At 44.4% G+C, this 27,416-nt stretch overlaps 1 protein-coding gene across 5 annotated transcripts in view; it reads left to right on the plus strand.

The window, feature by feature from the left end:
* The first annotated feature begins 3,579 nt into the window (after nucleotides 1–3,579).
* LOC135906635 (RNA-binding protein 12) overlaps nucleotides 3,580–27,416 on the plus strand; it is a 62,425-nt gene continuing 38,588 nt past the window's right edge. For 2 of the 5 annotated variants that reach the window (XM_065438124.2, XM_065438121.2), the window contains exons 1-2: nucleotides 5,308–5,505; nucleotides 5,864–5,972. Coding sequence is in view for 1 of the 5 variants with exons in the window: in XM_065438126.2 (XP_065294198.2) it covers nucleotides 3,595–3,684; nucleotides 3,738–3,800; nucleotides 5,864–5,972 (262 nt within the window). In the remaining 4 variants the exon portion in view is untranslated. Of the gene's footprint in view, nucleotides 3,685–3,737; nucleotides 3,801–5,289; nucleotides 5,506–5,863; nucleotides 5,973–8,332; nucleotides 12,971–27,416 lie in introns of those variants that run through there. The other 3 variants (XM_065438126.2, XM_065438123.2, XR_010565799.2) reach the window with 3 other exon arrangements.

Genomic DNA, 27,416 nt, shown 5'->3' on the forward strand with positions numbered 1-27,416 from the left:
CATGAACAGCTTGTGTAACTATATGTGTACCTGCACGTTTAACAGGCGTGATCAGTGATGGACCAACTGAAAACGTTTTTGTATATGCAAGAAATAATGGGATTATAATGTATCAGCTTGAAACTGCCAACTCTCAGCAAAGAAGTGATACTTTCAAGTTAACATGATGCAGACAGGAACGACGGCATGTTGTCTTTCTTATGGAGAAGTCAGTCAGGTACAACAAAATGAAAATCCCAAAGACAGCAGTCCAATAAATCTGCCTTGTGTTCCCTTTCTTGAGTAATATTGTTTACCGAGAGAGAGAGAGAGAGAGAAGGATGCAAATAACGGCAGGGAGGTTAATCAGAGGTAGTTCCAGTTGGCTACCCTGCAGGATAGGAAGATAGGAAGAGAAAGAGTGGAAGGGGGAGATAGAGAGAAAGAGACGAGAACGAACAGACCACATACACTATGGAGCGGCAGGGGGGCGACGTTCTTAAAGTCTATCGTGAAGACCCGTAGACGGCAGGAACCTTAGTAACGCGAATAAGGCCTTCAGCGCGGATGTTCTATGGGAGCACTGACCTAAAGCTTTTTGTTCTGATAGTGGACGATTGTCCAATTGGTCCAGTACTCAGCACATCACTTGTCTCCGCGCGCTATATCGCCGGCCGACACAGATTATGTGTGCGAGTGTCTCATCGTTGTTGCATGTGTCGCACGTGGGGCTGGTGGCCATTCCAATAAGAAAGGCATACGAGTTCGTAAATGCAACGCCTAGCCACAGACGGTACAGCAAGGTCTGTTCTCGTCGTGGTAACGCAGGTGGTAGGTGCAACCGTATGTCCGGAGACAACGAACGCAAGTGACACATGGTGAAAGCGTTAGAGTTCCACAGGGGCAAAGTACATTCACGAGATATCAATCGCATCCCAGCCGCAGCGTCTGTTCGTGAAAGTCTAATCAAGATACGTTCACCACTTTCATGTGCAGATCGGGCGGCTTCGTCAGCGTGGTTATTCCTGCTGATGCTGCAATGTCCTGGAAGCCAATGAAAGATTATCTTGTGTCGCTTGTCATGGCTGCGATAATATATCTGTTGAATTTCTGAGGCCTGTTGTCCATTGGGTCCGTGACACATTGGGCTCTGTATGCACTGAAGGGCTGCCTTGGAGTCACTAAAGACTGTCCATTGTTGAGGTGGTTCCTGATTAATGAAATCAATTAAGTGCAGCACGGAGTGCCGCAAGTTCTGCACCCGTCGATGTGGTCACACATGAAGTATTTAATTTGATATCTTCAGATTGCAGGTAGCATTGCACAGGCAATGCTACCTGTGCAGTATATAGTCGGCATAAATAGTGCGAGTGAGCCTTTACAGGACGTCGCAGATACGGCATTCGCGTGGCTGCGGTTCCGTATGATGTCCCTGTAATTTTACGTTTTTTTATTCTGTTATTCTTTTTTTTTTCACAGTGCACAGGATGCTGTCATAGCCCCTCTTAAACAGAATGATTGATGTAAGGCAATTGGTTGTTGTATTAAGGATACTCTTGACGATTTACTTGATAGTGGTTGGGTAGATGATGCTGAGGAAATTCTTGAGATGGTTTTGTGTGAGAATGACTACATGTGTAGTACTCGAAAAAGAGCAAGAACAGTTTAAATTATTACATGCAGGTGGTTGCGTGGCAACGCTATTACAAAAACCAGCGTGTTTTTTTTTGGCACTGGATCGCACTGGGTGCGCTGGCGCTCGCTCACTGGGACACCAGTGAGAAAGCTGGATAAGAACTGGGTCAAACTGGAAGAGACGCCGGTTCCACTGCCATGACGCTGGGGCGCACTGGTTTGTGCTGTACTGGCGCTGGTTCTAGCTGCAGTTCGCTGGTTCGCACTGGAAACTGCGCTTGTTGTGTTTGTGCCGTACGCAAGGACGAACGCTGCTGAATAATAAATGCTTTATGCAATTTCATCGCTTGATACTAGTTTCTTGTCCTAAATAACGCTATATCTTGGGGTCATAAATCTCTATTTCGTGTCGCAGCTTGGAATAAAGGTGCGTGAGCTGCCCTGTTTATTCATGCACATTTTTGACACTGAAGATCACTCTCGTTTTTTGCATTTTCCCTTTTGTCTGGGCGAATAGCTAAATTCTTGAACGAAACCACGCAAACGCAGAGGACGCCGCGTTTTTAGTAGTTCGCACGTAACATATGACTGGGAGTTGTCGCCGTTGTCGCAGTGTTTTGGAGTGGGCATGAAATGCAGAAGTCGTTCAGACACGCGCGAACGGACCCCTAGTTCGAAGCCTACCGCTGACTGATATTATCGCACCGATAACAAAGGTGAGGTGATTCGTGCGCTTCCACTTTCCCTATTGCACCAAAAAAAGTTCTGACGCTCAAATACAAACAGATTTTGGCTTTCGCGAGGTATACCCGCGCCGACATCGGTCCACAACGAAGCTTAGGCCTAGCGTATCCGCCGAGTCCGTCTGCGCGTTATCGGCGCGTCTAGGCTCAGGAATCAAGAAGTCTAACAAGGATAAATCACTCTATATTTCAGCTTTCGTATCGGTGTTCTTAAATAAAAAATTTTTTCATGTCTACAGTGCCAGCACAAGAAGCGATGACCGCCGATGTGACGCGTCATAAACACATGTGCTATCGCCGAACGCTCCCAGCACTAGCCTGTGCTTCTCTGACGAAGATATATGGCTAGACAAACGTGTTGACTCAAAGGCATCACTGAACTAAGGAAACGTTGCATATCCCTCGCGTGAAGAACAAGAAACGGCTATCGAAATAGCCCATACAGCGGCGTGCCGGGTGGGCGGTTCATTTAGGACTTTTTTCGAAGTCAAAATACCAATCGCAAGTGAAAATCGATGTTGTGGTACTTCCGAGCATGCTACTGAATATGGACAGCAATTTTTTCTTCGTAGTACAGGTGTGAGTTTTAGTTGCTGGGCGATAGCGCATCTACCATGTCTGTGCGAGACGTATCTCTGCGAAACTAAAACTGCTTCTCGATTTTGACATGGCAAATTATCCGTTTATGTTCGTCTGCTGGCGTGGCGTAGCGATGATCAAGTACCGGGCTTGGGCTTTGTAGGTCTGACGATCGAGTCCTGGTCGGAGCACTTCTGTTTTCTTTTTTTTTTATTGTACTAAAACGCTCTCTGTTGCTTTCTGTAGTAAAATATATATAGCCAGCGCCTCCCAGTACGCCGCGCCTGCCCAGCGCCCCAGCATCCAGCGCGCGGCACTGGGCCCATAATCCGGCGCACTGGATACTGGGTTTTGCAATAGTGAAGGAGGAAATGATATATGCAGATCCAACGCACATTGTCATCTATACAACGTGTAATGTCACGCACTAGTTATACGTTTAACACGCCGCACCGTTCACTACCTAAGCCGAAATTCGAGAAGCAGAATTTATGCGAATGCGCGTCCGTGAGACGCGTCGATGCAGTGCTGTCACGAGGACAAGGGTGATGCTTGTCGAATGGCGAGTACAGGTGTATGTCGTGAGAAGTACGGCGCGAAAGAAAAAGGGTAAGGTTGCCTGTTATTTTTCCCCTTTCATTCCTGCGTCCATGGCCTAATGGAAACATCAGGCGCGCCCGTGCTACACGGCATGAGGCAGGCGCCTGTTCAACATGACAGCAGCAGCTGCAGCCACGCGGTCAGGCAAGTCCGGGAGGATTTACTAAGAAAGCTTTGCTTTAATTATGCATTTTTGTGCAGCGCTCACAAGTGGACGAAGGTACACACAGGACGGGTGCTGACTTTCGACTGACATTTATTTTGGTAAGCATGAAGACAGAAAGCAATCCGTATATCTTAAAACACGTGAACGCTGCGGTCTTCTTGGAACATTCTCAAATGTGAAGCGATGCTGATCAAATATTCGATTTAATGACTGCCGGAAATGCTTGTCCAAAATGTGCAGGTGTGAATCGCAAGGCGTGACTCCTGAATCCTCATTCTAACTTCACAGCAGTGTTTGACAATGGTCGCCTTGTTTATACATGTCTAGCATTGTAAAGTCTAGTAAAAGTATATGGAGGATGAAGAACAATTTTGCAAAGAACTTTTTGCGAACTGCATGGAAGTCTGAAGTTCTGAAGATTCTAATACTTAGGTGCCCCGAGTACGAGGAGAGCAAACCGGGAAACCATGACACCATATGGCGTCCCAGCAAACTAGGAAATCTTATGTTTCTGTTTCGCTCAATATAAGAATTGAATGGAACATGCAACACGTCGTGAACTTTGTGTGCATAAATAAACCATGCCAGTCATTAGGTAGCGCTCCCATGAACAGCAAGCAAGACTCACAGGATAGCGCCTGTCCTGTCCGTCTCTCGTTTTTTCTCGCACATGTTTCCCCTATAGATAGACAGCAAGGTAATCGTACAGATACTATCACCTTTACGATCACTCTTTCTCGCGGCTTTGTTGACACAACCACCCATTTGGCCAAGGCGTACGCGAAGGTTATCGCATATGCTTCGTCGGCGTTAGAACCTGCGATTCCGTCATTAATTTTAGAACTTCGTAAGCATCTTTTTGCAGATGCATGCTCTATTCATGTAGAGTTTCAACCAAATATGCCCAGTAGTTCACTCGGGGCAACCTTTTTTTACAGCGAGACGCAGCCCGAAGCGGCTGAACATTAGCTGAACACGCAGGCGGACGCCGCCGTCGGGGATGCACGACAGCAACCCCAGAACATAGCTAGCCGCATAGCACAGCGCCTGTGCTGTCCGTCTTGTCTCGTATTTGCCATATATATATATATTATCACCTTTACTATCATTCTTCTTCGCGGCTTTGTTGACACAACCACCCGTTTCGCGATGGCATACGCGAAGGTTATCGCATATGCTTCGTCGGCGTTAGAACCCGTCTGACCATTGCTCGTACTTCTAACAATAACTCTAGAACTTCGCAAGCATGTTTTTGCAGATGCATGCTCTATTCGTGCAGAGTTTCAAGCCAATATGACCACATAGAATAAACGTTTTTCCAGCGAAACGCCGACCGCGTCGGAGCCCCGAAGCGGCTAATATCTCGGAGGCCATGCTTTGGAGGCATTATATGACCACCACGTCTTTAGATGCCACTTGGATGCCACTTATAGCAAAAGAAGAAATATTTGTGCAGTTTCAAATTATCGTCAGTGACTGCCTATTTTGATTATCATTTTGCGTTGCAGGTATGTTTTATAATAACTTTTCGTTTATTTGAAATACAAGCGGTCATCACGAACTTTTGGCTTGCGCGTGGCCCGCCTGCCCGGTCGAGCCGCATTGGTATTGAGCCATTGAGCTCTAGCCAGCGTTTGTCGCCTCTCGCGCGCTGTTGCGGTCGCCTATCGTCACGACTCATTTGCGGGTTTGTATGCCCGCTTTTTTTTTTTAAGGAATTCGCTCGGGATATTACTTTTTCCAGGAATTCTTCTGTTCAAGGTTTCGTGGCTAAGCGTCTGACGCTGACAGCAGAAGCTAACGGTAAGGTTTGAGTTACCATCGTTTGTGCCCTCGAGGGGGCCGTTTTTTTCTTTTTTTTGCCTCTGTGTGTAGTTTTACTGATTGTATTGTGTTACCTGCCAATAAGGCAGTTGCCTACTCCTAAGGTTACTCCCACTCTAAATGTTTTGCTTGTGCCGCGGTTCTGTTCGCTTTAACGAATGGTGTGAAGACTACACAGCTGTCCCATAAGCCTAACGTTGTGGGTTAAGAAGAGCAATGGCGGTCGATTGCGTTGCCTCTCGACGCCATTATTTGCGATCGTGTGCCAGCGTGTGCCGCCTCCGGTATGCGCGGCAGTTATTGAATGTAGTGAGTAGTGCTTTCTTGTTTCTTGCAGGTTGCTGCAGGGTTTCAGAGCAAGACTTATCAAGCGATCCCCCTGAGGTGGCAGCTTGGTACTGCACGAAGTCTCGACCAATGCGCATTTATTTCCAGTCACTTTGAAGGTTAGTGATGTAACACTTGCGTTGTTCCGTGGGCTGGCCGTTGGCCTCGTGGATTGCTTTGGTTCATTGCGAGGTTTTCACCTGCCTTTGTACACGGAAGATTCGCGTTATGCTTACATGCTTGCATTTATCTTGATCAAATAAAAAAAAGAAACTGCTGTTTGCTAAAAGCGGCATGACACGGTCGCCGCGGGAAGTCATATACTGGCCACTGGCTTTTCAAGAAAGAACGCGACACTTTTGTGACGTATCTGCGACGACCCAGGCGACTACGTGGATCGGCCTCCAATGCTGCAGCCGAGGGGATGGACCCCGCCTGCCTTTACTGCGCCGTGCAGTCTGGGCTCGTGTCTGCGACAGCGGCCTTCGCTATACTGGATCTTTTGAGAGGGCGACCCCAGCTGCGTTATTGCTCACATTTACACCTATATAGGGATGCAGTGGGGCAGCGTTCGCTGATATACTTGTTTCCATGACTCGCACAGCTGACTGCATTTAGGGAGGCGTGACCACAAGTATAAGAGCTGGGGGACTCCGAGTCCACTTTGACACTGCAAGTGACAAACACAACGGTGCATGCCATCTTGCTGCCATACACTTAGTGTTACATAAGTTTTGGTAGGTTTCCACACACTGAGCCATATGACCCGTCTAATATGTTGGTTAAATATTTTAAGCGCTGGTCGCGATGGTTCACTCAAATCTCTTAAATCGCCGACTCTCAAGAATTCAACCTTGTGCACACATTATATAATTCTTCACATTTCGTAGTAGTTGAACAAAGCCACCATGCTTTTCGTAACTTTTGGTTTGAGCAGTGGCATTACAATGGACCTTTCAACAGCAGTTGACCTGCCGGGTGGTTCTCTGTGGTATCTACATATTTCAAAGCCATGCCACACAAGTTGTTTAGCATGTTTCAAGAATGAGCTTCAAAGATATGGAAATACACTAGTTTATAATCGATTTTGCACTTTGTGAACAGAACTGTCCAGTAGCAGAAAACTGGCCATACGGCTTGGAAAGTGTGATGCCTCAAGTATGACAATTTACTATGGAAGCCATTTTGCTGATATTAAAGGCCAAGGAAATTTTGGTTCATGTAAAAGGTTGATTCAGATAGTGTAGATATATAACAGTCTCCTTGAAAGATTTTATGTTTGACATATTGAGTGTATGGGTCACACAAAGCTTGCAAAAAGACGTTCTTGATACTGAAAAAAAGAAAATTGCTATTACTGCTTGCCTGAAGTAATACTACATTAGAATGATTGGGCACCGACCGTGGCATATTGAAAAAAAAAACAAGGCAATGCACTGGAGCTTGCATCATCCACTAATAGCCAGGTGCACACATTGTCTGCTTAGGCGTTGTTTAAAAGCTGCTAATAAGAAAGTTATGCAATTCCCAATCCTGCATCATCGCTAAGATTGCTTCAGTAGTATATACTACTCATTTATAACCAATTTACCCAAAGTGAAATTTTGTCGCAGATATCCATTGCACACTTTGGTATAATGGAAAAAGTCATGAACTTGCCTTTTAATTGACTTAATTGGTTTAATAGACCGAGGTTTTCACAACTATAATGCTGCTGCAAAGGACCCAGAAAGGCGACCACGGTTAGGGTTTCCAAGTTTGTTTTTTTCCAAATGGCTTGCACAGGCAAGAAAACGATGAAGATTCTAAAGTAGGAGCAGGGCTGAAATGTATTCCCAAAAGATATTGCTCGCACAATTCATAATACAGCTTGCCTGGGTAATCTGGTTTAGGTAAACCAAAACACAGTGTAAAAACTGTGTGGATGACCGGCATCATGGTGCCAGCAGGGCAGTTGTACATGTGTTGAATCTGGTGAGATTAGTCTCTTGAATTCTGATATGTTAGTTTTACAGTAGGTCACAGAAGCATGGCTTGTAACTAGCTCGTGAAAACAATGGTCCTGCAAAACAAATGTGATTGTGGCCTCGCAATTATCACATTGAAATGATCTGAAAGCAAAGGGTGACATGGAATGGCTGTGAGTGACCGTGTAGTCATTGTTGAATGAAGCACTAAACTTTATGCAAGGCAAAGATGCGTGTAGCAAGTCTGGCTGTTTAAGATGCAAGCAGCTTTGCTTTGCATGAAGTATTGCAGCAAAAATATTCCAAGAGACATAATGCAAAGTTGCATTACACACTTAGTTCCACTAACATACTTAGTGAAGTACGTTGCAGTTAAAGGAATGACTGGGCTGTACCCATGGTCGTACATGAGCAGGGTTTGCTGCATCATGATTTTGCATGGCATACAAACTTTACATAAATATTTCTAGTGGTCCACTATGACATTGTACAGAACCATTATTCACATGCAGATCTCTTCCGACTGAGCCTTCTTACAAGGACTTCTCTAAGGCTTTCACCTATTTAACCTGACAGTCAAGAAATACAGCTGTTACTTCTGACCTAAGCTGGAGGATGCCCACACAGAATGGGTGCTTAATCCATGTGCCTCGCACTTGGATCCTTCTGCCTATGGAGCACTGGGATTGTAGATTCACTGCTCTTCTTAGCAGTGCTTCAAAACAAAGCTTTGTTAACCATTACCTAAAGTGCCTTCACTCCATTGTCAAAGCACTTGCATGTGCTGCTCCATTTGTAAACTGAAGCTGTACCAATTTATTTGTGTAAAGCTAGCATGATATTACTTTCAAGTACCCACTGTGTTCCTGTAGGGAGTGTACTGCATTCCGTGACACAACCAGCATGAAGTGCAGGTGAAATGTGCTACTCCGGTCCGGAATCAGCCACGAGTGCACATCAACACCGTTATACAGAGCCTGTTCACATGTTGGAAACGTTACAGATAAGGCAGTGTCCCGTGCTGCAAAAACCAGAAGTTAACCAAAGGCCACTACTTTGCCCATTTAAAGGTGATCGAATACTTGTTCCTGTACACTGCAATCCAAGGACTCGAGTTCAGAGCAGTGCAACAGAGGGATGGTAGAAACTCGTAAAAACTGAAGATGGGCACATGTACATGGTGTAGCATACGCTGCATTTGATGCAAAATTTGTCACAGGAATTGGACATCTTGAGGTTTAATATAAAATACAGGAACAATTTATTTTAATAAATCTAAATAAAGACTCCATTGCTGGTAATGCAAGCTTACGTTTGTTAGTACAGTCAAGAACGAGCTGTCAAAAAGACATGCATGACCATATTTATAAATTCTTGAGCAGATGTGGCATTCTTTTACTTAACTATATCATTTATGGTGGGCATATCTTAGCTATTACTACTGAGAAAAAGCAATGCATTTGCTTTAGTGAATACTTCAACTCTGACTTCATTGAAGCACAGATTTGTGCCTTGTCTGACATGGGTCTCCTGCTTGTGGCACATATTTTGCAGTAGTTGTACCCAATATTTCAAGGCTACTAAAGCAGCGGGTGTTGTAGAGGCTTCCAGAGGCTGTATCAGTACTGCCGTAATACTCACCACTGCATGCTGAAGATGATTTCGGCTGGTTTTCAACCTGTGGCATTTTCTCTAAAAACTCTTGTTGCATCCAGCTGTGCTAAGACATCGGCAGATTGCGAGTACTGGGAGGAGCAATGCCTCTTCGGGTAGCCATTAACACACAATTACACACAGCTATAAATGACAAGTTGGAGCAAAAGGAAGTGTTAGTGTGCGGCTCAGTTGAGAGCAGGCCTGGCCTGCTTGAGCACACTGAGGCAACTGATTTGACCACCGTGACTGCCATGAATTCTTTACTCTCCCACAAAACTCTACACAACACAAAGGGTGCCACCTGTCACCTTGCGGCAATGATGATTATGACGTCTACACTTAAGGGTCAAAATGCTATAACTCGTAGTTTCCTCTGTCTGCACACTTCTGCACACTCCTTCACTTGATTGTAAGCCCATGTCCTATCCAGCCTGCCTTCATAGTACAGGCTGTCTGATTGGCTTATACTCAGTGTCACACAGGCACCCACAAGTTCCTTTAGGATAAGGGAGCACGAGACTTCCCAATGGAGTTCAACCTCAAGGAAACTGTGGGCGTGTCACACGGCCAATAACCAATTTTGAAAAGGAGCCGCCGGAGGTGCATTCATTGGTATTTGATTTTTGTAGAATTACAAGAATGTAATTCCAATTAAGCTCGTAGCTATTATAATTAACACTCCTTCCATAAAAATTGATTCAATATATTTGATGTGAAAAACATACCTCATTAAAAATCGGTGTGCTCACTAAACATAGCAGTGCTGACAGTGACACTAGCCACCCTGTGCTCAACTGTGCTTTCCATTACGGCGTGGCGAGTAGGCTCTGCATTCTGCTACCCGAACTGCTGCAAACTATACTAAAACACATCATTTCGTGCACGGTGACCTCGTCAGCTTTCCTTTTGTCTACTGTGCCAATGTCAGTCGACCACACCTACCATTGCATGGCTGCCACGACAAAGGCTACTTTTACATGAACCGGACGCGAGTGGGTGAAGTCTGAATTCGGGATGACCGAGCCCGATGTGACTGTGTACATGAACTGCTTGTGAATGATGAATCTGGACTCGACGGCAAACAGCGTCGAGCCGAGACAACACGTTAGAACTAGGCTTCTGGTTCCAGCTGCCATCTGCAACAGTTCTATTTTCATAGGTCTTCTTGTTACGAAGAGGTTGTACTGCACAGTGCTTGTCTTGGCCTCGTCCTGATGCTACTCCCACTGCCGGCGCCTAGATCGCGAAGTCGCGGTGCTCCCGTGCAAGTCTCGGTGCTGGCGGGCTCGATCTGTCTGCGTGCACATGCATGCTGCAAACTGGTCCGACTGGGTCAGCCTACCTCATATAGTCGGGCTGACTGAGCCCAACTCTACACTTGTTCAGCCCAACCGGCTAGTGTTTACATGAACTCGACAGGCATACTCCAGCCAAACAAGCCGACTTGACTCAATTCTGTAGGGTTCATGTAAATGCTCTGAAAGGCTAGAAAAACATGGTGCCAAGCGGCCTAGGTGGGCAGTATTGTGCAGCAACGAGCATGACTATTGCTGAATTGTGCTTCAGCTTTCATTTACTTCAATAGAAATGTCCTAACATAGGCAACATTACCTTTAATGCAAACAATAATTAAATTCCCAGTTCCACAACAAGTATGAACAAGTATGGGACGTCACGGGATCGAATTTCAGCCACGATGGCCGCATTTCAGTGGGGGTAAAATGTGAAAACACTCATCGACTTAAATTTAAGTGCATGTTATAGAATCCCTGGTGGTCCAAATTATTCCTGCTTCCCCCACTACTGCATGCCTCATAAATCGAGGTTTTGGCACGTAAAACCCCATAATTTTTTAAAGCGAGAGCACTCTCCTCAGCCGCCATAGGAGATTGCCAATCTCCCTCGACCAAAAGCTTCATTAAACTTAGCTGATGGGCGACCATGTGACATTGAGTGCATCTCCCTCAACATGACGACGACAGAGTTAATAGGAGGTTGTGGGTGCCTGTGTGACAGGAGTATCAAGCTCTTGCTGAGTGTATTTATGAATGCACAATAGAGGTGGCTGTGTGTAACTCAACGGTACATTAGATTTTTCATGCTTGTCAGCTACACAGTTCATTACAAAGTTTTTACACCGCAACAGCCTTGGTTTGAAAGCCTGGCTGAATTTCATTTGAAGCATTTGATCAGCTCAAGCTGCTATAATTTTGCACTGTAGTGTATTGGATTCTAAAGTTGGATAAGTGCTACAACAGTTCACACACTTCTGTGTTGCAATACCAAGGAATTGAGTTAATGTCCTGGCATGCATGCTGATTAGTGCAGGTTATGGTGTGACCCCTTGCAGAATTGAACTGCAAGATGTTTAATGTTCAGCATTGTACATTGTTTTTCTAGTAACGTAAGTCGCACAGCTTCTCGTTATACACTCTGTTAGGCCAATTGCACTATACGTACAGCTCCTGCAGATATATAAAAAGGGCACACTGGACTTTCCACAAGTGAACTTCACTGCACCAGGTTGCATGGAAAATGACACCACAATTCCTGGACAGACCAGTTCGGATGTCATGTTCTTAACAGCAGTGTTTCCAACCATAAATGTAAAGCATTGTGTTGCAACCCCCTTCTCTCCCCCCTGAATTTCTGGGGTGCTGTAGACTTTCACATATTGGTGAATGAAAATTTTTTGGACTGCTTGATCTGAGGCAGGCTGAAGCAAACATTGAAGCTTCTCATATTTTTGGTGGTTTGGCTTGGTGTAGTACTGTAATGGAATTGTGAACTACATGTCTGACGAAAGCAGTGCTGATTACAACTTGTCATGCTGTGTTCAGCATAGTATTTTGATATGGTTCATGTGTTGAGCTCTTTTTTAAAAAAGAAATACAAAACTACTTTCATAATTATGTTGCTGTCAAAATGCTTATGCCACCGGATAAGTGGAATACCGTATGTAATTGCGAAAGCTTTAGTTAAATGTTAAAAGATGCGTCAACTGTTGCTGCTTGTCGATGTCTTTGAGTACAAATCTATGCTGTACGTAAACTGTTGTTACAGCACTGTTCAGTTCATCAGCAAAGAATAAAGAAGCCCAGCTCAATTGTATTTAAAATGCTGCTGTGGAGCTGCAAAGTGCTTGGCACACTTTTTCCAAATTTAACTAGAAAGCATTCGTTTTTTTCGTCGCAACACTGTAGTCAGTGTGGCTGCTGTGCTGGAAGAAAAACGGGAAACCTCGGCATGGAGCCAATGTAGTGACAAAGCGACTTGTCTTCAGCACAGTATGGCTTCTTGAAAAGAGGACAGAATTTTCACACTATTTCGGTGTACCATTAGTTCTACAACTTGCACACTGTCTCCCTGGGCACTTCTGCCAAGTTGCTAACAGTGTATTAGTTGTATAAAAGAGGGTGCCATGGCCTTAAATACAAAAGAACCCTGGCAATACCTGCTGGTTGTTAGAAAAGAATTCCAAGAAAATAGAGAAGTCCAAGGCGCACTGTGCAGCATACACATCTTTCATGCACTTCGTCACTTGTTCTAGCTCTTTGGCTAATCCTAAGAGTGGAAGTATCAGAAATGCTCTTCAGTGCCCTGAAATATTCTCTAGGCTCCATCCACTCTCATCAAAAGGACAGACTCGCCTCTGTGATGTTTTAGAACATTCATATTTTCCCCTCTTGCCAAGTGTGCAAAAGACTGTTGGCTACTGCACGTTTTTTGTGATGCACGAAAGTATGCAGAATGTTAGGTGGTATCATCGCTTGGTGATTAGTTTTCCTCCCCAAGTTTTCTTACTGCACTGGTCTTGCGAAGCCAGTTTCATAACTGCTGCTTTATAGTGTTGTTTGCTGTGAGAAAAGTTTGCGTTTTCAATATCCCCAATAATCTGAAAAACATAGTTCTGTATGGGATCTTGTAAATCAGTACAGGTAAAGCTTGTACTACTAGCAAATTTTGTTTCATAGGTATTTGAAAGTATAAATGTCCTTGTGGAACCCCTTTGTGATATAACTATTCTGTTAGCCGATATACAGGGTGTTACAGCTAACGTTAGCCAAGCTGTTTAACAAAACAAATTATTAAATAAACACGGTGCAAGATGCAACTTTAAGGGGTCCCTGAAATGGTTAGGACAAATTTTGTAGATGCATAGGGTACAGCTACAGTAAAGCATTAGCACCACAATTTAAGTAAAGTGTCTGATATTAAGAGAGCTACGGATGATTACAATTTATCCTTCTCTCTAGCAATGCTTTTCCTCCTCAACTCGTTCCCCGAGTGATCGGCAGTAAGCTTCGCCTTCACTGGATCTGCGTCTTGATGTGACATTGTGTCGTCTACTTGCGGTTGCCTTGGAGCCAGCGCGCGAAGCCTCTCCAACCTCTCCGCTAGCAGCATGGCTGTCGATCCCCCGTGAGAGCTATCCAAGCAGCATGTGATGCGAGTGTTCTATCGCAGTGCTGAGCGTGTCTGGTTTTCCGGTAACTGCAGGCGAGGTTGGTGTTTTGGTGGATGGGCGAAGGCGTAAACTAAGCTCCTCTACACTACTACCGCTGTGATAAAGGGGTTTTAGCGTAAATGTGAGCAGCCTGCAAGGTGTAGCCACCTGGTGGTGCAGAGCTTAACCAGCAAAACACAGCTACCATTGCTGTAAAAAAAGTGTAAAGCATTTTAAACATGTAAAAAAACATGTTCACAATTATGTTCCTGCTGAAATTTTACCCCATAAGCAAAGTAGAGTACACTTGGTTACTGCTATATTAGCTCTGTAGGTTTTCTGGTTGAGCTGTGCGCTACCAAGTGGCTGCACCATGCTGGTCGTTCATGTTTGTGCCTCCGCTTACCTGCTAAAATGCCCAGTTCGCATGCACCTGAATACCGGGCACTGTAAAACTCTATATTGTGGTAATCCTCCAGCGTGAAGTGACGGCCACAAGCGTGCAGAACCTGGTGCCAATCGGTTAGCGACAGTCTGATGCGATGCAGCCACTCTGCTCGTCTGCTGCTTTGCAGAGGGACACCATGTCGCAGCATGACATATCGCTGATCACTATGTCTGCAGCCCACAACGCAACAAGGGCGAACCGTGGTGCTCGCGAAAAGAAAGCTCGAGAGCAACACTGACTGTGCAGGTTGCGTCAGCACGGAGCACACTGGAACACAAGCAGACACTTGCTGCGTGCTGGAAGTGCTCGAGTGTAGTGATGAATTGTAGTTATTCTTTTTCTGCAACTTTTTCATAGAAACAAATTAAACAACATTGCAACTATTGCGAACATTGTTCACCATTAAGTTGGAAAAGTGATGGATGACGTGACCTGGGTAGCCGATTGGATAGCTCGCCCAACTAATGTTAGTTGGGCCAAATACGTCAATTGGGATGGGGGGGCTGAATACACAGGGGAGCGGTGTTGCTGCGATGGGTAGTGATGGCACACTTTTAAAGCCTTTTAATAAATTACAAGCTTTTTGCGGAGTGCTTAAATATGTCAGTGATCAGAAGTACCCATCCTAAAGACTCTGTATGTTTCTACAAAATCAACATTTTTTCAGGTTTACTTTAAGACCTTTGGTGTTCAGTTGTCTGGACACTGAACACCGTAGGTTTTACAATTTAATCTTGCACCTTGATTTTATTTAAATTTTTTTTCATTGACCTGCATGGCTAACATTAGCTGGAACACACGGTATATTTTTTTGGAGGCGGCCAAAGCAAAGCTGCTGCGGAGCATGATATGGTGTATACTATCATTAAGCATACTGCTGCCTTACAGTAGGCTTGTAATGAGCCTTACAAAAGGCAGCTTGGATGATATATTGTCACTTGGATGATAGACTGAGCGCCAATGCTATACCATATAATGTAATCTTGCTAAAATTTATTTAAAGGGAATTATAATGGATAATGATTGATTTATGCCTACGAAATCTAACATATAGTCTACAGAAAAAGAAATTTGTCATCAGGGGAGGAAGGAAGAAACATTGCAAACTTTGATTCACACTATTTGCCTTTAAGTGTTGGTGGAGGTAGTATGCCTTCTGAACAGGTGCCTTTAATAAAATCAGCAACACTCGCAAAATGCTCACCGTCACATTACCAGTTTCATTCATACAAGGCACACTTGCGAGCAGAAGTTTGGAGACCACGGATGCTACAAAATTTTTTTGCATTTCAGCCTAGGCATGCAGGTTGAAATCAAGTGGTATAACCTATGTGTACCTGTTGGACCAATGAAGTGCACTGAGCCAGTTCCACATTGCGTGTCTGCGCTAGAAATTAAAATTTCTTGCTTATGCTGTGGTTTCTTAAACTTTAGCTTGTGAGCGTACAGTGGAGACGAGGCCAACACATTAGCCTGACTTTATGGCTGCAAGAACTGTTGCATAACCAACCATATAACATGTAGGCACTCGGAAGATAAGAGTTATCTGCCATATAAGTTGATGTTATGAAAGTGCTGCCTGTGGCGATGATTTACTGGACTTCAATAGTTTTTATATGCGAGAATTCGTTTGGCTACCCTACCCTGATTTGGTCTATGAGGAATCGAACCAGGGTCTGCGGAGTGCGGTAAGCGAGTAGCTATCCTTGGCAGCATGCCACCAGATGAGAAGGGGGTGCAGAATATGTGCGATAGTAGAGCGAAAGAGCACCACCACTGTTGTGCTGTCACAATATCGTCATGCATGCACAGCTTGCATGTAGAGGGTTAGGAGGTTAGGGTAGAATTTAGACAGTCATTGCAGATTGGTTCTGCCGGAAATTTTTCATTAGTGGCTTACTTGCCATTTGCATGTGCTGTTTCTTGCCTTGTATTTAATAACTTTTGGAATGTAGGTGAAAGGATGAAGCAGTCCATGTCAACATTGTCAAGAGACTTGAAGTACTTTCATTGCAAGCATTGCACCAAGCCTACTTGTGAATGCTTTGGATCACTTGTTGCGTGGTTGTCGTTGCTGCACATCAAAAGGGGCTAGCAGTGACCGTTCAGACAGAGGATGCGCAACACTAATTATGTGTTTAATTTGTTTTGATGTCGCAGTAGTGGGAAGAAGGATACGTTCAGTGGGAATGGTTGCAAGACAACACATAAATTTGGTGGGTGTTCAGTATGTTGCGTTTTGTGCACCTTATTACAATAGCTAATGCCCAATGTGAAGGACGGCAGAGGAGTCTGCTATGGCGCTTTGACACATTCCGGTTTCCTCTTTGTTTAATAAATGTTTGAAACATGACAGCATCCTTGAGCAGCAAGGTGCATTTACAAAAACTTGGTTGTATTCGCACTTTCCAGCGCCTATAGGTGGCGCGGAGAACGTTCCAATATGGCGGGGATAGAGGTGATGGAGGCGATACGAAAGCGTGCGCATCTGCAGAAGCAGGCGGCTTACGGGCCTCTGGTATCTCTAAGCGCGATCCTTAACATTGCTAAGGAAACGCAGAGATGTGTTGTAGAGGGAGAGGCTACGTTTAACGCTGGCCATATAATATGGTGTGAAATACGAAAGACGACAAGCGCGGCTGTTCAGGTCGAGTAACTCTGCCTGCAGACAAGCGCCGTGAGAGGCCCGCCGCATACCATAAAAGTTCAAGTCTGCAGTGTATACCCGGCGCCGTAAAGGTCACTATGTATCCTTAACGCTTCGTAACCTATACGCGATGTACAAGAATTGACACCAAGCAGTTAATCGGTAGTGCTCAGATGTAAACAAAGCGCAGTATACGCTTTATGCCGCTGCATAAGGTAAACGTTGGGTGCATTCACGATGAGATAAATGGCTCGACGCTCCGGCTTATATACGGAATGCTTGTTAATGATGCCAGATAATACGTAAACATTTCAGTAGTGCCGATTTACAATATATGAGTGACACTATGACGTGTGCCAGCGCGCCCCGTTTTACAGCACGATTAATGTTTTCGCGTGCTGTAGGGAAGCTCGCATGCGCATTCTTCATCAATGACCGCTTCAGGTACGTAGTCCTGGCCCTTGTTTCTTGCAACATTGTTATAGAAGAGTATTTGCCGAAACAGCGCGAGTGCAAGCAGAAAACTTAATAAACGGTGACACTTGTGTACTTAAATTAACTTGGGGAATCTGTAGAGGGCCTTCTTCGGCCAACGCTAGGTCTCAGTTACACCATGGTCTCAGTCTTGCTTCGTGGGACCGCAGCGGGATCTTTGCGAAGGCACAGCGTTTCTCTTCAGCCGCTTTCGTAAAAGCTCGCCACAAAAATAAAATGAAATCATTGAGCAACAGTCAAGTACACTCACCAAGGTGGCCCCAAAAGAAGTTTTTGTTGAAATTCTCGCTACATATGACTATTTCTTCGCTCACTTGCTTCCCGATGCGGACCTTGATCACCCACAACTTCCTGTCTTTTTTTTTTTGGAAAGTGATTCTTTTCCCAATACTTTTCCCAATATTGCACGATTTGTGCATTGTGGCACACTGCACATGCGGTTGCTCTTCGCTCGTCGACTGTTTTTTTTTTTCCCATATCAAAGAGTGCCAAAACGCCAACACAGCTGCAGAAACCGCGTGGGCGGGAGATCCATCACCCCCTCCCGGGTTCCGAAAAAATCCGCGCGGCGGCGCTAGCGTATCTGGAAAGCGCGAATAGTGTGCACCTGGTGACCTGTGCACCATGATTTGAGTTCAAAGTTATATTAACTGCTACTCATGTTTGAAGTCAAGTGAGCTTCATTTTTAGCAAAGCAGAAAATTCATGCATAGCCATAGCAAGAAACTTTGCAGGACCTACTTCTTAGAGCAGGTATGCATTAATATTGAAGCTAGTAATAGAAATCTTATGTTGCTCTGTGATGGCAAGAATGCAGGATGCATGTGGGTCCAAAAGGGGTGAAGGAGCGACATAGGTCTGATTTCAAGAGCTTGGATAAGGAAAGTGGCATGCTGATGCAAGATCGCTGTGTGCCCTAAGCATTTTTGCCTGCTAGGAAAGGTAAATGGAACTGCTTCATTGTAAAAATCGCACTATTCTTCGTTTGATATGTAGCTGGCAGCATTACAAAGGCTAGAGGCTAGACGCACTTCTCTCTTGGTATGCATTCATGTAAGAAAAAAATAGTGCATCACATATGAACGGTGTAGGCACACATCATGTAGTTTGATACAACATTAAAAGCTTATACTCAAATGCCGCAATATATGACATTACATAAAGGGCATTGTGGATAGTAACCTACTTAGCGCCGAATGAGCAGAGTGGAATGTTTCTGCGGCCAGTGGCCGCAGTGCATGGCTTGTGCTCGTGACCAAACATGGTGCCCTGCATACTAAAACCACAAAAGTGCACAGATATGTGAATAACATTGTTTTTTTGGCCACGTGTTCAAATATGTGTTATGGGCGCAGATCAAAAATAACTGCACACAGAAACGTGTGGAGTGAAACCTTGATTGCCACACTACGTGCACAGCTTCCACGGCATTGCCTGCTAAGCATTAAGCGCGGTATAAATAGGTCGCTTTATTTCTCAACTTTCTCTGCGTTGTTTTTTTTATAAAGTGAATGCAGAGAAAATGCGTACTGTCACAAAATCGTTTTGTCTTTTGCTTTTACGAATAGCTGTGGGCCTAATAATGGAATGGGTCACTTGCTACTGTGCATCTTATAATAAATTATTTTTATATTGTAACGAGATTTTTTTCTTTCTTCGATGTAGAATGAGTGCAACCTCCTTTATAGCTGGTTTAAATGCCCTTTGAAGTGGTCATATCTGGTGGTGATCACGAAGTGCCAGGGACATGCCAATTTCAGCATTCATCCGTTGGACACATGCATACCATCGTCGTCGAAATAATCGTCACCATTATTGGCACAAATTAATCCAACTTGGTGTTGTTGAGGCTCCACATGGGGAAACAAGAGGGCTACAGTGGTGTACGTGGATGCAATTATGCTTTGCACCATCATCACAACATGGTGGTCATTTTCAACATGGATGATGTGCAAGCACGCTGTACGTAATGCAACCAGTGTTAATATGCTGCTTTAATATAGCATACTTTTCTCGGCCACTGGCGAGCTAATCCACATATGCACTTGGTAGGGTTGTAGCAGATAAGCTAGCACACAGTAAGCTTGTAAGTAGTTGGGATAATGTTAAAATAGTTTCAGTACGCTCAGCCACCTTAATCTCGTGAATATGCACATTGTGGGGAACACCACAGTGCAAGTGAGCAGCCTAGCATAGAATTGTCATAGGAGCATCTCCTACCTTTGTACTTGGTGCAAGTATTATTAGTGATGCCAACAGCTTTAGCTTAAGGTCCGCAGCTGCAGGCCACATGTTGATGTCTGCCATGGGTTGCTACAGTTTGTGGATGGCTGCTGGCCTGTGGTCTTTATGATAATATATAATGGTGGCAACATTTGCCATAACCACTTAGTCGGAGATGTGCATATATGCACAGTAATTGAATATCACGATCATCTGATGGTCGTAATTTTGTGTGTACTCCTTCAAAGGCAAACTTTCCTTTGAATTTCGTGTCCACATTGTGACTACAGTGACTTTGCGTGGTTCTTGGCATTTTTGCATACTTGAGCTATTAGTGAAGGAAGAACACGAAAGCCCCCAGGTTTAGTGTGTTTTCAGTTGTGAATTATGTTCCTGTTATCAATGAAGAATACGTGCCTTAGCTGAACATTGCCACAATCTGTGATTGCAGGGAGCTGGTGCAAGTGAAGTAACAATCCGAGAAATATGTTGTCTGGGGAAGGAGGGGGGATTGGGGGTGCAGGGCTTCTTGCCTTTTGCATGTAGTCTTGCCTCTCCAGCATGAGTAAAGTGCAGGCCAGCACTAGTGGAAAACCGGGCTTAGTTTTAGGTTCTTATGATGTATTAGAGGTTAAATAAGTAATGTGAATGTTCCTGAGAAGCACCATAATGAACTTTTAGTATATTGTTAAATAGCCACACTCTACAGTAATTTACTATTTACTCATGCTTAATTGATGTTCTGTTTGGAGGGAGTATGTCGACACTTGTAAACAATTTGGATCAAGATTAATTCTGTGCTGATAATGTACATATCTTATTTTTAAGCACTGGACGGCTTTGCAGATAAAAGTGCAGTTAGACGTTCATTGGGCCTCTGTATCTGCGGGAAGACTGTTTGCTTTTGTGTTCATTCATGAATTCAAATGTAACTGCACATCAACCAGAAATAAAGCCCCAAAAATTAATTTGTCACCATGCCAGAAATGATTGTGAAAATCTATTGTATAATTTTGGAAGATTGCTGATTGAAGGCCCATGGCAGCTGAGATCATGGGCATTTCGGTTGGTACAGCCCACAATATCGTGAATAAAAGAAAGAGAATGTTGGCTGGTAGGGCGATTACCACATTTTTTTGTGACTGCTAATTAGTCGTGTTTACTGACTCTAGAATCACTGAACGGGCTGATAATCAATATACAATGGTGGGCCACACCTAGCCACCTGGATGAAGAGCTGCAAACAAACTGGTCGAGATAAGCCGCTAGTTCATGCCCCCTGTATCCACTTAAAATGATAGGTTTATATTTGCTTGCTTTATATAACAAAAAAAAAACAAAAACAAACTAGGTGTTTCCTTAGCTGCATGAATTTTTCAGCGTCCAAAATTTTCTTTTACTACTTTGGGATCATATTATATGCAGAATTTTATGGGAAGTATCTTAGTGTGTGCTGCTTAATGCAATGGGTGGCTCCGTCTGCAACTCTCTAGAAAAGGTAGTAAAGCTTGCGTGTTTTGTCTTGGCATCTCTGCATGACTCTGCAAATGCATTTTTCCGATGTTTTATGCTGCTTGGCTTTTGAATATAAAGTACTTTACTTGAGGGTTATCTTTGTATAACTGAAGTTTGCATCCATTACCTTCGATGAGTTTAGCTTGACGAGTTCTCATGTATTTATGAAGAAACTTCCGACGGCGATTCTAAAGTATGAGCATTACAAGCTTTTTACGCTGTACAGCAGTATTTCTCAACCTTTTTTACGTGGACCCTCGGGGGTCCCTGGTGAGTTCGAGGGTGTCCATGGGATCTGCTGTAGAGGTGCCAGTGGTCGTCAGCTAAAACGCCCGGTGAGGCATTTATGATGTCTTCTGTGTATGAAGCTGCATTCTCCACTTTCATACTTGTCAAGTCTGAACACAGATGGTTTTTGTTTAGCCTGATTTGTGGCTTCATTTCTTCTAGAACCTGATGTAGCCATCCTTCTTTTTTCATTCATACATGCAAATACAGTTTTCACATGATTGCAGACATTAAGGTGGTAGGCAACACAAAAAAAGGGATACTAAAGGCAAATGCTAAGTCGTCGTGGACTGTTTAAATACCATTCCAGAAACCTTGTAATGCTTGTTTCGTGCCAAGAAAAGACCTAGTTTACGAGAAAATTGCATCTGAAGGGCCCGAATACCCTTTTCGAAATTGAAATACCCCGCCCCCAAACCGGGGGAGCAGTGGCGTTGCATATGCCATCACCACCCTTTGCTGCTGTCTGTGAGTAAAGTGGCACCCAACAGACTGTGTTACCGAGTACAGACGGTGGTACCGAGCAACAGACGGTGGTACCGAGAACTGGCCTTCTACCATGCTGTCAGCGAGTGAGTGTCGCTGCCAACACAGACACTCTTTGCCTCTAATAAGGTTCCGAAGAGATGTTCCTTCCCTGCCTTCTCCCACATTGGAGCCGAGGGACGTTATGCTCAGCCTCCTTTTTTTCCTTCTTTTTTGTGGCAGTGTGCCTTCCGCATTGGATTAGTCGTGGTGAATGACGAAGCACGTATGGCGAAGAGGCACTTGTGCATGTGACTTTGCCTCTCTGTCTGGGAGGTGGGCACCCTCATGAGGAAGGCATGCAACGTTTGGTTTGACATTTCAGTTGCCCCCCCACCCTATTTGCAGGTGTGCAGCATCGTAATAATTTTCAATCAGCGCATCATGTATATGCTACACTGCAGCTGGCTATTTCATATAGGTGACATGAAATTTGTATACTAATAGTACTTAGTTGAAGAAAATATTGGCAATCGAAATTGGAGCATTTGCATTAGAGCCAAAGACTGAATTTAGCAAGTTTCACGAACTTTTGCTGGGCCACAATGCCCCAAATACGAAATAATAGTCTAAATCTGCGACGTCACACTGACATACCGGGTCTAGGGCTTTGGTGCCAAATTCTATAAATGAAACTTAGTTGTTTATTTTCTCTTCGGATAATCCACCTGTACTGCAAGGTTAATGAAAAATGTACTTATAAAGAGCACTACTTCATCAGTATATACTGATTTAGTGTTTTAGTGTCCATTCAGGTGTGCATAGGCCCTGGCGCCTGTGCCACAGAAGTTATGAGGTCATCTTATATCGCTTTTTCACTGTTGCACACTGCTGCTGAGTAAATGCATCTACCAGCAGAATTGTAGTTGGTCCCCTTTCTGCCATATGTCAGCCATCTGCACGTTTCAAGCAGAGCCTCTCCTCATCTGTTTGTTGAATGGTTTGTGCCACTGCTCATCCTGATGAAGGCAAGGAAAAGGTGAATAAGCAAATGGGATTAACTTCACACACGAAGCATGTCTCTAAGCTTTAAGCACACAATCTCGTGAACTGTGGCATTGGAACAATGACGTAATCAACAAATCAAGCCAATGAAAGGCTAAAATTGGCTGCGAGAGTTAACACCAGTACTGAGAGAGTCTGACCAACTTTTGGCATGTACATATTGACACTGGCTGCTGCTACATGGTCGGCCACTAACATGCTTCTGCGGTAAATGAATTCCTGGCAATCACCATCGATAAATTGTGTGATTGTTCTGTAGTGTTTGTTTTTAAATAGTTGAAGATGTTTATGGTGAGACCAGCACAGATGCAATTTTGTCACTTTTTCGTTCATCGGCTTACAGCAAAGTACAACGTAGCAAAGTTAACTCAAGGTTTTATGTATATTTTCCTCGCAGTATACTCCAGTGAGTTACTGGCACTACCACTTTTCTGCAATTGTAATCTTGGCAATTAGTTTCATAGACCTTGTGTTCTGCATTGAACTTTCACTTAATTGCCTGTTGTGGTGTTTGGCGAGTAACTTACTTTGGCGTAAAAGAATGCAGAAACAAAAATTCAAACTAGAGGTGTTTGTGTAGTTCGATTCTTTTGTAGCTATAGGTATATGTGATGAAGTATTGTGGCTAATCTTGCTCAGAATATAGTAGGAATTTGAAGAGGTAGCTTTGATGGCTGCACTGTCTGCACTAGGTTGAGAAGTGCAGAACTCTTGTCCTTGATTTGACAGCACAGTGTATGCTATAGAGCTGCTATAAAAAATTGCTTGAGGGAACTTCTAGCTATTGTTTACAGAAGCTGAAACTATGGTTGTGTAACCACCTTGGGAATTGTGGGTAGTAACTGTGTTTGCCTAAACTTGGTCCTTATGGCTTAAAATTTCATTTGGGCTTCCAAATCGATTATTTTCAATGAAATTTGCTAGTGCAACAATGTGGAATTAAGTATGTGTGCAAATACTTATCACCATATGGTATGGTGTGTAGACAGCTATGCTTGTAAATTTATAAAGATGAAGCGTAATAACGTTGCAAGTATGCTGAAGTCACAAGCACAAAGATTGTACAAATTCATGCACTACCCATCATTCCCACGGTAGCTTAGTGATTGCAGGGCCCGAGTGCCCTCTAGTAATTATTTAGGAAACTATGGGCAGGGGTGGGACTCTTGCACCATTTTGATACAAATGCAAATTCCTGCATCAAACACACAAAATTGACAAAAATTGCACCGCGCTGCACCAGAACGACTTTGGGATGTGTGCTCTGGCAGTGGCCGCGAAGAGTGAGCGGATTCGTTCTTTGAAAAAAAGTGCAGCCATTCACATTCTGCACACTGCGCGACGGTGCCTCCCGCAGTTTCTAGTTAATTTTCACGCTTGTAACAATGAACTTTTCCACGTTTCTGGCAAGTGGCCGGCGTGTATGCGGCCACTCTGGGATGTTGTCACTGGTGTCGGAACGGCCAGGGTGGCTGTATTTAGAGTGTACTAGAATAAGGTTCGGTGTGCCAAGCGGCACGGCGATCTCTAGCTGAGGCTCAGAACAACGAAAAGTAGGCTGAGGGCGCTGCATGCAAACTAGATATTAGGGAGGTGGGCGTCTGTCTGCAGGGCTAGTATAACGTAAAACTATTTCAGTCGGTTTTTATGCCCATATGGTTGAGGTCTGAGCCATTTTGACCCATCACGAAGGGTTAATGACGGAATTGGAATAAAGTTAGTTTTGCTTGAAAGGCGAAGCGTCGATTGCAATAGCAAATTAGTAAACAGATTTACGAAGTAAAGATAGTAGTTTTGTCAGCCTTATAAACTTGTAAACATTAGCTTACTAACTAAACAAGTATGGTGTGATGTGCGCACAGGCAAACAACACATCTCACTCCATGATCGCGGAAACTCTTTTCAAACGCTGGAGTAAGGAAGCATGAAGCAGCATTGACCTTCGTGCTGCCTGGCTTCAACGCGAACTAAGGGCTGAAAACGCAGTGCACGCAAAGCTGTCAGCACTCGCACTCTGTCCCCATCGCAGATTGCTTTCAAGACCGGCTGTGCCACTAGAACCCCTCCCAATAGAACCCCTCCCTCCCCTCCTCCTGGTGCCTTGCGCGCGACAGAAGACAGCGCGCTTCTCCCCGCTTTCTTCCCTTGTGTGCGCTAGATTGAGTTGCCATCGTCAGCTCACCCTCGCAGGCTTTCACTCGCACATAAGCATACGGCACATGGTGCTGATGTTATTGCCTCTGGACTTAATGCGGAGCATCACGGTGGAACATCACGGTGACGGGGACGATGACGACAGAAATGTGCATAGAGCGTCCATATAGCTTATTGACTCGCGTAATAAGTGCACCCAAAGATGAGTCGCGAAAAATCTGAATTCTTTCGTGTAATGAACGCACCCCGAGCTTTGCTACTGTGCAGTCCCACGGTTGAACGGCCGTGCTGTAGTTTTTCGGAGAGACTGCAATCTTTGACTTGCACATCTGTTTAAAGCAAGCGCACTTAATTCTTAATGCATCCTTCCCTCCAGATCATGCGCAAAGGCACCTTGCAGATTCGAGAGAGAAAAAGACGAAACTGGCTTTCTGCAACGTATGCAGTGTGTGTACTTTATTTACACTGACGTTATAGGAGAGCGTGGGATGCGCGGCCGGGCGCGGCGCGTGGGAGAGTTGAAGCAAAAAACGGGCTGCCGGCACTTAATCGGCATAGTGGTCATAGTCGGACGCAGTGTCAAGTTTGTGTGTCTGTGGCTTGCTTTTCTCCCTGCCTTTGGTTTCAATGTGTTCGATGGGCCTTAAGTCGAGTTATACGTCTGCTGCGGGACATAGTTTATCTGCTCTCAAAATGGAAACGCTGATCAGGCACTGATAAACATGACATGCCGATTGGCAGGACGCTCGAGAAACGAGACGCACACAGCTTGCGCTTTAACGTGGTGCTTGCGATAACGGCAGACGGCCGGAAGTGGCTGTGAGGACGAGCTGAGGCATGATTGGTGATCGCTGTTCCGAGTTCGCGTGGCTGCACCGCTCACGATTGGCCTAGGCCACGTGGCTGACGGATTGGTTTTTTATTATAGAACCACGATATGGATGAAGCGGCCAGGGACCTGAACAGCAGGTCTGGTGGTTCCGATGCGAAGTGAAGTTACGGTTGGAGTGGTATACATGTATTTTTACTGCTAAGTTATCATTGCTGTCTTACTTTTCCATTTTTGCTGTTTCGAAAATGTCTCCATGAAATTTACCTCGCACAATGAATGCACTCGAACTTATATTGGGAAACTTATGTTCATTAGGCGGGTATATGCGGTAATTGCTAGCTCAATAAAAACCTTACAGTAGTCATGTTATACCAGCCCAGGGTTGATGCGACTCTGTGTCTGCGGTGCCATATGGTGACCCAGAAGTTATGTTACTACGTCTATTGGACCACATAATTTCAGAAAATTTTTCGCTATCATCATGAGCATCAGTGCGGAAATATATAGTTGGATTGTAGCGCCACCAATGTTTGGCTTTACAGGGGAAGGATGCGCTGTGCCGCCGCTCGACTTGATTCTTCTATATTCTAGTACACTATAGCTACAAAGCGTGCTTCTATATTTGCTTTGTATTGGTTTATTCTGTATTAAGTCGTGGTTTCGAAGTGTGCTGCCATATTCAATTATTCCACCAAAATTCAGAATGGCCTGCTCCAAAATGCAATTTTGTCTGCTTCAACCTGCTCCAAAATGCAATTTTACTTGCTCCAAGAATTGCTCTAAAACGACTTCGGGCAGTCCCACCCCGGTATGGGGCACATCACCTGCACCATGCTGTTTGAGTTGTTGCTGTGCAGGGACAAGTCGTGCACTTGTTCTCTGTACTCTTCAGGCCTTTTCACATGGGGATTTTCATCACTCGACATCGCACGACTCGTCGCAGGGGGCTACCATCAAGTTGGTCGCTGTGATTAGCGAGATTTTTGGACACTGCAACACAAAAACGAAAGAAAGTAGGGGAGAAAGTCCATCGAAATTGCTCTCGAGAACTATCTCATGGTTTGTTGCATGTTGTGGTGGTTGGGAAATATATGTCGTTCAACAAATCCAGAGAACTGCGACTTATTGTTCGGAGCTGTGGATTGCCATATTGGGTATGTACCATCCGCACCGTGACACAGGAATAGGGCAAATAAAAACTCGTACTTCAGATTCCATTCTCTCACTTCTATGCAGTTGTGGACACATTATGTGGCAGATTAAATGCATTTTCACAATGGCTTCTGGTACTGATAGTACATACATTTGAGTGCCTTAAAGGTTACGACAAGATGTCCCCTACGGGACAAAATGGTCTTCAG

This window comes from Dermacentor albipictus, chromosome 1 (assembly GCF_038994185.2).
Source record: "Dermacentor albipictus isolate Rhodes 1998 colony chromosome 1, USDA_Dalb.pri_finalv2, whole genome shotgun sequence".
NCBI lineage: Eukaryota > Metazoa > Arthropoda > Arachnida > Ixodida > Ixodidae > Dermacentor > Dermacentor albipictus.